We start from the raw sequence: 11,294 nt of genomic DNA, 5'->3' as shown, positions 1-11,294 counted from the left end.
TGACTATTTCTGGTTATTGGTTCTAGGTCAGATAATAGCCAGTTCTACTTTTAGAGAGTTGAACAATGATTTCATTTTATCCAGCAGGTTGCCCCAGAAAGTAAAATTCTCTTTCCATTCAAAGCTGCCCAGAACCAGTGAATGGTTTCATCTAGCCATGGGGGTGGGGTGGGGGGATGGGGGGATGGGTCGGGGGCTGAGACCAGCAATCCTACAAAAAGTCTAGATTCCAGCTCAGAAATAATAGGGCAAAGATCTTGCATTAACTCTCTTGAGGACTACTCACTGAAAAATGCACTGCAACTGAAGCCGTCAAATGTATCACCTTGCCCAACCTAGAGACATTCCACAGTATGTATTTCCTCAATGCAATTATTCAAATTCACTTGAATAAAATTTTGTAACACCAGGTATTAATCACTGACATAAGAAATGATTTACCTTACCTAGCACATGTTGATGTAAAGATTACATTTTTAAAGTTAGTTCATCACTTTCAAATATTCTTGGTAGAGGCGTGCTCATTCCTTTGAATACTATCTTCATGAAAGCCATTCTAATGAGCTCTTTCCCCAAACCTTTAATATACATATCTTCAGCTTAAGGTCATTATTCAAACAACATTAGACACATCTTGCTACAACAGTGAAGAAAAACCAAACGTCTCTGGTTTGCCCTGGCAATGACATAGGCAGATCCAGTTTTACCACAGACCACGCTATATAGAATACAGTGTTTGTGGATTATTGCGATCTTCACCCTAAAACTCATGATTCATGCAGATTTTCTAAAATATTGTACTGTCCCAAACATAGATTGCCAAGAATCTGTTTCTTCATTTAAATTTAAACTTAATTTAAATTTGGAAAAAATCCACAAATCAATTATGTATTGACAGAAGATGCTTTGATAATTGCAGCAACTGACTAGATCTTTAAATACGTGGCATAAACTGTAATCTGTGCTGAATTACCAATGTTACAGCACTTAAATCTTAAGAAAATGAAAGACAACCAAATGTCAATCCTTGCTAAATTCAAAGTGAAAAATCATTTGTCAAGTGTTGTTTTGAAACCTAAGGCCCTCTATTGAGCACTGAAACAAACAGCTTATAAATTAATATTTAGAAAATTTATTTTCAAGGCTTTTTTGCAAACAGGATTTTCATACTAAAGTTGTAGTAATGTTTTATAGTTATCTCATAAATTGTATAAATCAATTTTGGTTTTAAACTTGTTTTTCTTTTATCAATATATTGTACTTTATAGCCTTGCATACACGATTTCATGATTTACACAGTGCAAGTAGGTCTATTTGTTGGCTAGAAACCAATTTAATAACCACTGAGGCAAGCAGTTATTGCCTGCATAAAAGGAAATCTGTGGTTTCCTTTTTTAAGTCACTGAGTTCTAATGTCCATCAAAAAGCCTGTTATTGCAATGAATTATTTAGCCATTTCAGTCTAGTACGTATTTTTAATGCTTCAGGCATGAATTTAAAGCTGCAAAATAAACCTAAAGTTTTTCATAGCGCCAAGACTAGGATCAACATTAATAGAAAACAGTAATTTTGCCTAATTGTGACTATTTAAAATAACTTCGGAAGGAACGTTATTTGAACAATTTAGAAAAGAAAGATTGGAGTGTCAGACACGCCAAAAGCAGTCCACCGGAAAGACTCCTAGAACACACCTCCAAAGATAGTAAAAGACAAACAAGATCCTTTTAAATAAATGAAAGGTCAATAGACTCGGGGATGTCGGGTGTCATTTCCTCTGTTTGTCCCTTGGTGGAGTGCTTGAGTCACTTTCTCCCTTTCTGTCCAACTGTTACATTTCTTTCCAGAACCGGCTATCATGTTTACTGTATTTAACCTTTTTTCCTCGAATTATTGTGAATAATACAGCGTCTATTCTAAATGAAAGGCCCCCTGAGATCCTATCGCTGGCACCTGCTTCTTTGTGTTCTTATCCCTAAACTTTCGTTGCCCTTCTATTCTTGTTTTATGCTGTGACTTAAACTACATCAAGAACCCTGAATGCTGTTTTTCAGCTCAGTCGTTGAAATTTCTTAACTGCAAAGCAATTCTAAGCAATATGAGTTAGTAGGTAAATGTCTAAAAGAAAAAATAAATTACCTAGTATTGTAAGTTTCTGATAGGACGTTTGGCATACGAAAGCAATTAACAGTCAAGTTTTTATTAAATGTATACTGGTATAGAATATTTGTGTTTTAATCAATTGCGTGTTTTACATCTTGGTTGCAAAGGGACACTTCTTTTTACTGTCCTGTAAAAAGCTAACAAAGAATAACAGAAATCCCAAATGTCTCAACATTCCCTGGAGCATTTGGCTGCCTGCGCGCGCCGACGTCCGAAAGCTCTGATCAATGCAGGTTTAGGACGCTGCGCACATTTTCCTTCTCAGTCCTGGCCACCAAAGCAGCAGCAGCAGCAGCAGCAGCAGCAGCAGCAAGCTCTTTAATTTATTGCAGCCGGTTACACTTTCGATCCCATTTCCTTCAGAACCCTTGCCTCTCAGGTTGAGAAGATAAACGCAGCCTCGGGTCTGAGCAGCCGGGCGGGGCTGGTGGGTGGGCGCAAAGCCGGATATCGTATTCCCTAGCTGGGGCGGGGGTGGGGGGATTAAATCCCTGGGCTCCTTTTAATGAAATTGCAGAGCACTTGTGACACTGGCTGCGGAAGAGGGGCGGGGGGTGGGAAGCCGGGTTCTCTCCTCCAGCTCCCCTCCGCGCCCGCAGGAGGTGGAGTGAGGGGGTCGGAAGGGGCCTCGCGGTCGGGGCTCCGCTAGGGCGCCCCGAGGACTCCTCTCGCCTCCCTCCTCCGCCCCCTCTCCCTCCCATTGCCTACTCCTCTCTAAGAACGCGCTGCGCAGAAAAGCCGCGGTCACTTCCCGGATGCTCGGGCGGAAAGGTCGAAGCCCGGGACGACCGGGGGCGGAGCGCAGTCGGGAGGCTGCGAGGCCCCGGCGGTCTGGCCGCGCTGCTCGTCATGCAGCACACGTCGGACCCATTTCCCACGCCGGCTGGGCTCGGCGGCGGAGTTGGTGGGGCTGCGAGTGCGGAGGGCGGGCTGGTGACTACCGCCCGCTCGCAGGGGAAACCACTCCACTGTGAAGGGCGCGCTGCTCCCCTCCCCCTGCCATCCAGGAAGAACTGCGCCGCGCGCGGGGCGAAAGCCGCCCCCTGCTTGCCCCCGCGCGAGCGTGCGCCCCGCCAGTGAGCGACTGAACGGAGGGCGGGCGCTGCAGACGCAGAGGGGTTTGTTTAAGTTTACGGTCTGGAGCCAGAGAAGAGGAAGTGCGCAACGTTCCTGCCCACGCGGCTGCCTAAAGTTTGCAAAATTTTAGTAAAGGTGGCGACGGGAGTGTGCTGCACCATCTTGCCGCGCATCGGAATGCTCAGCTCAGAGCCTCCGAGCTCAGACGACTTCCCAGTCTGTCTCCCGGACCGGGGTAGGAGGAAATCAGGCGTCGGGAGAAACCCGTGCTCCTGCCAGATGTCAGGGAGATTTGGCGTTACCGCCACTTAGCCAGCTGCGAGGGCGCTGCGGCGCCCGCCCCCGCCCCCGGCTGGAGACTGCGGCGGTGCGCACTGAGCCTGCGCGCCGGGTTTTTCTCGCTGATGCTGCAGATACGGAGCCGGGAGACGCGGGTGGCGGCGGCGGGAGGGTTACGGGGAAGGCCGGACTCCCGGCCCTGTCCTCCTCGGAGGAGCCGCCACTCCTGCAAGGATGCCTTAACTGTCTGGAAAATACTTGCCAGCTTCCTGCCGTTTACTACACACACTGCCTTCCTCCGCGTTTCTGCAGTCCACAGTAGGGAGAGCCTGGAAGTCGCCGCCACCTCCCTCTCCCCGCCCCGTTTCTACTCGCTGCGCCCGCCCCAACAGCCGCGCGCTGCGTCTGCTCCTAGACTTCACTGGTATTTGTCTTGCTTAAATCGTTCTGCCTTCTCGCTCAGATCTTGTAGGGTGTAGGTACTGAGCGGATTTCTTTCTTGTTCTTTTTGCTTGAAATATTTAAGGAGACATTTCTAGATTGGGCGAAATTGCTGCACGCCAACAATTTCCCATAAATAGGCTTTTCCCCCCTCCTTTGAAATTATGAAAATTGTCTCCAAATATTTCTTGTCCGCCCCAACCCTCTTCATTTTGCCGGATGCAGCCTTCTCATGAACAGCCGCGGAAATAAATGAGTGGATGGTTCTGGCTCATCAGGCGCAAGCAGACCTGAGATCCTATGAGACCGGCTGAGGTGGTCGCGAGCGAAACCTGGAGAAACCTCGCGTAAGGAGATAGTGGAGACAAGCGAGTGGCACAAAGTCAGACGGAGAGAAAGAAGCGAGGGACACTTGGTACACAAACTTGCCATTAAAGTTTATTTCCCTTATATCCAGATAGGTGACGCTACACTTTGCCAGTTACTAAAGGCTGCTGGTTTCTGCTCAGAAAATAATATGTAGGTTTCCCATATGTGTGTTATTCCCCAGGCGCGCATACAAGGTCCACCCCGATGCTAGCACTACGACAGGAATGCCAAGCATTTAAACAAAGACTGGCATCTTCCTTACCCCACCCCAGCCCTGCAAAATCTGAGCTCCCAAATAAGGATCCCTGCCGTTCTCGCTCTAGAGTTTGCTGTTCCCCATTCACTAATGCAGCCCGCCACGGTTTTTTCAAGAACATCAGAGTGGTTCTCTGGACGCACTCGGGCTCCACAACCTACTGAGAGCCGTGCTCTATACCCAAGCTAAACTGCAAACCTAAGACCCTCCACATAGAAGAAAAATACCATGAGGGCACAGGGGAGAGGGGGGAGAACCGTATGTTCCTGCCCACTCTAAAGCTCTGGCTTACGCGCTCCACATTTATCAGGGAAAAGGAAATTTGCCAGCCCAAGGGAGGGAAAGCAAGGCAGCCCCTTGTCGCCCAGAAAGGGGGCCTGAATTCTCGGAGGGCACCAGGCTGGGCGTTAATGGGCTGATCCCGGGCACTCTGGAAGCAGCCCCGGAGCTGACTTTGGGCTTTCGGAACGCAGAGGCCGGCTGGTCTGCCCTCTGTCCCGTCCTCCCCGCCCTCTTCCCTCTAGCTACCGAATGTGTAGTTTTAGCGGTTAGGCTGTTAGTGCTACCGCGGTGCAGCGCCAGGGACAAGTCTGAGTCGGGAGCGAGCGAGCGAGCGAGCGAGCAAGCTTCCAGCGGCAGCCACCACTTTGGGCAAACTTGAGGGTATCTGGCTGCGGGTGTCGAGCCAGGGCTTCCCACTTGCGGTTTAGCTGACTGGGAGCCGCAGCATCACGGGAGGCAGCGGGAGCGCCCGCTCCAGACTCTTCCAGGCGCGAAAGGGGACGAGACAACTGCGGAATTCACCCGCCGCGCCAGGGCACTTCCGAGACAACAGCCGACTGGCACTTTTTCTCCCTTTGGCAAACTGGATTTTTTTTTTTTTTTTTTAAGCTACTTGGCAGCTGTCTCAGACTCCACCTCCTCCTCCTCCTCCTCCACCCCCGCCCCAGTGCCTTTGGCTTTTCTTCGGAAATCCGGACGGAATTGGGCATCTTTGTTAATTGCCTTTGGGAGAGCCCGACCGTGCGCTTTCGCCGGGCTAACGTCGCCTCTGCGGTGAGCCTGGCTCGATCACCTTTGAACTGCGAAGGGATCAAGTTCAGCTCGAGTTGCCGGCTTAGGGACTGGAAGGAAGGCGAGAGACTGCTGGAAAGCGAGTGAGAGAGGGGGAAAGGGGAAAGGAGAGGAGGGAGGAGAGAGGGGGAGGGAGCAGAGAGTGAGGGAGGAGGGAGGGGAGGGATCGAGAGAGGAGAGAGGCTGCAATCTCCTCCCTGAATCGCGCACAGCGCTGCAGATCCCAGTGCTCCGACACGCGGGCCGAATGCAGGTGAGGGAAGGCACGGACTCTGCGGCTGCGAACCCAAACTTGGGCACCGCACGGGGCGCACGGTTCAGCCCTCGCCCCCACGGGCGAAAGGCTGCTGCGGCTTCAGGCGGAGGCTTCCTGACTAATGACCTTGCGCAGAGTTGTTAAGAAAAAAAAGAGAAACCCGAGGAGCCCCCGTGGGTGAGGAGCGGCTGACTCCGGGCGTCTGTCTCCGAAGATGGCTCGGGCTTCTCTTTGGCGCGCTGGGGAGACCCGGACGCGGACCGCGCGGTGACGCGAGTAGCCTTCCCCGCGCCGTGCCCGGAGCGACCTGCGGGAGATTTTTCATTCTTGTTCTGTTGACTGGCTCCCCCGCCGCCTGAGAGGAGTCGGAGTTGAGACTGGCTTGTAGCTGACCAGAGCCTCGTGCCGGCGGCGGCTCACGTTCTGCCTGGGCGCCCGCAGCTGGAGCACAGGCTGCGTCTTGGAGTAAGCGGCTGCAACGTGCACCGGACTCAACTCGAGTGGCCGGAAGCCCGGCGGGGCTGCAGGCGCGGAGGCTGCAGCTCGCTCCCCGCCGCTCCCGGCTCCTCCGGCCGCCTGCAGTCGCGGCTCCGGCTCGGGCTCGCTCCGACAGTGAGGGGACGGAGCCGCCGTTGCTCCTCCCGCTGCGGGGATGACTTTTGGGGGGCGGGGGGCGCCGAGCCCGCGGCGCGCAGTGTCCCGTGAACTGTGAGTACTGCGCCTGAACGGCGGCCGGCGAGCGGGCGATTAGCACCCATTGCATGAATGATGAAACAATAACTTTCGGAAGAAGCAGGAGGAAAAGAGAAAAAGAAGGACCGATCTCTGCACACCCCCCTTCTACGCGCTGCTCTTGCCCCCCCTCCCTCCCGCTGCCCCCTCGGTTCCTCAGTTCCCCGGGAGAAGAGAGGACTGGAGGAGGGCGGGTGGCCAGCCCCGGAGCCAGGGGTGCTGAGGGCGCCGTGGTCAGAAGGAGCAGTAGCAGCAGCAGCAGGAGAAGATGCTGAGGATGCGGACGGCGGGGTGGGCGCGCGGCCGGTGCTTGGGCTGCTGCTTCCTCCTGCCGCTCTGCCTCAGCCTGGCGGCCGCCAAGCAGCTCCTCCGGTACCGGCTGGCCGAGGAGGGCCCCGCCGACGTCCGGATCGGCAACGTCGCCTCGGACCTGGGCATCGTGACCGGTTCCGGGGAGGTGACTTTCAGCCTGGAATCGGGCTCCGAGTACCTGAAGATCGAGAACCTCACGGGCGAGCTGAGCACCAGCGAGCGGCGCGTCGACCGCGAAAAGCTACCCCAGTGTCAGATGATCTTCGACGAGAACGAGTGCTTCCTGGACTTCGAGGTGTCGGTGATCGGGCCCTCGCAGAGCTGGGTGGACTTGTTTGAGGGCCGGGTCATCGTGCTGGACATCAACGACAACACGCCCACCTTCCCGTCGCCAGTGCTCACGCTCACGGTGGAGGAGAACCGGCCGGTGGGCACGCTCTACCTCCTGCCTACTGCCACTGACCGCGACTTTGGTCGCAACGGCATCGAGCGCTACGAGCTGCTGCAGGAGCCCGGGGGCGGCGGCGCCGAGGGCCGGCGCTCCTTGCCGGCCGACAGCGCCCCCTACCCCGGGGGCGGCGGGAACAGCGCGGGCGGCGGCGGCCCCGGAGGCTCCAAGCGGCGGCAGGACGCGCCGGAGGGCGGAGGCAGCGGCGGCAGCCCCGGCGGGCGCAGCAGCGTGTTCGAGTTGCAGGTGGCGGACACCCCGGACGGCGAGAAGCAGCCTCAGCTGATCGTGAAGGGGGCGCTGGACCGCGAGCAGCGCGACTCCTACGAGCTGACCCTGAGGGTGCGCGACGGCGGCGACCCCCCACGGTCCTCACAGGCCATCTTGCGGGTGCTTATCACCGACGTGAACGACAACAGCCCTCGCTTCGAGAAGAGCGTCTATGAGGCTGACCTGGCTGAGAACAGCGCCCCAGGGACCCCCATCCTGCAGCTGCGCGCTGCCGACCTGGATGTGGGGGTCAATGGGCAGATCGAGTACGTGTTCGGGGCTGCCACTGAGTCCGTGCGGCGGCTCCTGCGCCTGGACGAGACGTCAGGCTGGCTCAGTGTCTTGCACCGCATCGACCGTGAGGAAGTAAACCAGCTGCGCTTCACAGTCATGGCCCGCGACCGCGGGCAGCCCCCCAAGACCGACAAGGCCACTGTGGTCCTCAACATCAAGGACGAGAACGATAACGTTCCATCCATTGAAATCCGCAAGATTGGGCGCATCCCACTTAAGGACGGGGTGGCCAACGTGGCTGAGGACGTGCTAGTCGACACCCCCATCGCTCTGGTGCAGGTGTCCGACCGAGACCAGGGCGAGAACGGTGTGGTCACCTGCACTGTAGTGGGCGATGTCCCCTTCCAGCTCAAGCCGGCCAGCGATACAGAGGGCGACCAGAACAAGAAAAAGTACTTCCTGCACACTTCGGCGCCTCTGGACTATGAGACCACCCGGGAATTTAACGTGGTCATTGTGGCGGTAGACTCAGGCAGCCCCAGCCTCTCCAGCAACAATTCCTTAGTTGTCAAAGTGGGAGACACTAACGACAACCCTCCTGTCTTTGGCCAGTCTGTAGTGGAGGTCTACTTCCCTGAGAATAATGTCCCTGGTGAGAGGGTAGCAACCGTGCTGGCGACAGACGCTGACAGCGGGAAGAACGCAGAGATCGCTTATTCCCTGGACTCCACTGTAATGGGGACCTTTGCTATTGATCCAGATTCTGGGGACATCCTTGTAAATACGGTGCTGGATCGGGAACAGACTGACAGGTATGAGTTTAAAGTTAATGCCAAAGACAAAGGCATCCCTGTGCTTCAGGGCAGTACCACAGTAATTGTGCAGGTGGCTGATAAGAATGATAATGACCCTAAGTTTATGCAGGACATCTTTACCTTTTATGTGAAAGAAAACTTGCAACCCAACAGCCCCGTGGGAATGGTCACCGTGATGGACGCTGACAAAGGAAGGAATGCAGAGATGAGCCTGTATATAGAGGAGAACAGTAACATTTTTTCTATTGAAAATGATACAGGGACCATTTATTCCACTATGTCTTTTGACCGGGAACATCAGACCACATACACTTTCAGAGTCAAGGCTGTGGATGGTGGAGACCCTCCCAGATCTGCCACTGCCACAGTCTCTATCTTTGTGATGGATGAAAATGACAATGCTCCCACAGTTACCAGTCCCAAAAATGTGACTTATGTCTTGCTGCCACCTTCTAGTAATGTCAGGACAGTTGTAACTACAGTGCTGGCAACGGACAGTGATGACGGCATCAATGCAGACCTGAACTACAGCATTGTGGGAGGGAATCCCTTCAAGCTGTTTGAGATTGATTCCACCAGTGGTGTGGTTTCCTTAGTGGGAAAACTTACGCATAAGCATTATGGCTTGCACAGGTTGGTGGTACAAGTGAATGACAGTGGGCAGCCTTCCCAGTCCACCACTGCTCTGGTGCATGTGTTTGTCAATGAAAGTGTTTCTAACTCAACTGTGATCAACTCCCAGATAGCCAGAAGTTTGCATACCCCACTCACCCAGGACATAGCGGGTGACCCAAGCTATGAAATTAGTAAACAGAGACTCAGTATTGTCATTGGGGTGGTTGCTGGCATTATGACAGTGATTCTAATCATTTTAATTGTTGTGATGGCAAGGTACTGCAGGTCCAAAAATAAAAATGGCTATGAAGCTGGCAAGAAAGATCATGAAGACTTTTTTACACCCCAACAGCATGACAAATCTAAAAAGCCTAAAAAGGACAAGAAAAACAAAAAATCTAAGCAGCCGCTGTATAGCAGCATTGTCACTGTAGAAGCTTCTAAGCCAAATGGACAGAGGTATGACAGTGTCAATGAGAAGCTGTCAGACAGCCCAAGCATGGGCCGATACCGATCTGTGAATGGGGGGCCTGGCAGTCCCGACCTGGCAAGGCATTACAAATCCAGTTCCCCTTTGCCTACTGTCCAGCTGCACCCCCAGTCACCCACTGCAGGAAAAAAACACCAGGCTGTACAAGATCTGCCACCAGCCAACACATTTGTGGGAGCAGGAGACAACATTTCAATTGGATCAGATCACTGCTCTGAGTACAGCTGTCAAACCAATAACAAGTACAGCAAACAGGTAAGATTCCTTCCAGATATCTTCAGTTATCCCAGAGAGGGCTGGTAACTCTGAGGCAGATTGTCTTCTGTACTGTTGTGTCTTCTCTTTCTACAGGCTATTATTTAAAACTTAGTAGCAGGAATTCAATGTAACATCATTACTAGAGCAGAGGCCTTTCATGAGAGGAGTGTAACTGTATTTTGCAGGTGAGATCTAATGCTCAGTCAGCTCCCGAAGGCAGCATTCAAAGTACACAGTGTTTTGCACTTCTTTTTACACTTGGAAGCCCTAATTCATTTTACGTTTTCAGTTTACAGGATAAATATGTGTACGCTGTTTGGATAGTTTTAAGTGGATAATTGCATTTGAGACTGAAATTTTCTGAAGTTACTACTGGTGTCTATGCAAATTGGACACTATAGAAGTGTTGGCTGTGCTTTACATCATGCAGGATTCTACAAATAAGCAGATGCTGATTGATGCAAATGTAGTACGAGCCTGGGCTGTGGAAACACTGACTCATCTGACAAAAATACTGGCTTAAAATATTTACTGATGTGTGAATGTTGTGGAAAGCTGCATTTTAATACTTTCGAAGCCTAGGTATCTGTAGCAATTATGCTGTGATGATATGCAATCAGCAGTTGCATTCTTTCTCTTCAGTATTAAAAGGTTGTAACCAAAAATAAGCTGCATAGGATATTTGCTATTTAATCCAAGAAATGAAATTGATCATAATTGTCTATTGTGCGCAAGACTAGTTTGATATGCTTTGTGATGTACTTGGAATATAAAGGTTATGTGCAGTATTTAGCAAGTTGTTTCTTGATAAAATGTAGAAAGAGTAAAAAAAAATACACATTCTGGGGGAAACTTCAGAAAATGAAAATTTCATTTTGCAAAGTTTTGCTTTTAGATATAGAATACTATTTACTTTTTATCCTGACAAAAGTTTGAAACACAACAGAGGGAACCTTTTAGGAACTGCTCAGATACTGCAGCAAACTCTACTACTAAAATACCACCTATTTGTTATTGAACTCACAGAAAGCAACACAACTGTGATTGTCAAATGATATCACATAATGGGTTTTCTATTGGATATGTTTCGCGTGTGGAATTGTGTGACCCTTAAAAAACTCTCATTCAAGAAAAGAGATACTAATTCTTTATTACTTTCAAAGTTGTTAATTTCATATATATATCTATATATCTATATATCTATATAT

General features: G+C 51.5%; 1 protein-coding gene across 9 annotated transcripts in view; it reads left to right on the top strand.

Annotated features, from left to right (window-relative positions):
• The first annotated feature begins 5,880 nt into the window (after positions 1-5,880).
• The window catches only part of Pcdh7 (protocadherin 7), a 443,283-nt gene continuing 437,869 nt past the window's right edge, over positions 5,881-11,294 (top strand). For 3 of the 9 annotated variants that reach the window (XM_023699170.1, XM_023699166.1, XM_023699171.1), the window contains exon 1: positions 6,029-10,083. In XM_023699170.1, the coding sequence (XP_023554938.1) occupies positions 6,913-10,083 (3,171 nt within the window). In that variant the 5' untranslated portion in view covers positions 6,029-6,912. Of the gene's footprint in view, positions 10,084-11,294 lie in introns of all 9 variants that reach the window. The other 6 variants (XM_023699164.1, XM_023699162.1, XM_023699157.1 and 3 more) reach the window with 3 other exon arrangements.

Source organism: Octodon degus, unplaced genomic scaffold (assembly GCF_000260255.1).
Source record: "Octodon degus isolate 3935 unplaced genomic scaffold, OctDeg1.0 scaffold00006, whole genome shotgun sequence".
Classification (NCBI taxonomy): Eukaryota; Metazoa; Chordata; class Mammalia; order Rodentia; family Octodontidae; genus Octodon; species Octodon degus.
The sequence above is the reverse complement of the archived record's forward strand: the minus strand, read 5'-3'. Positions and strand labels throughout refer to the sequence as shown.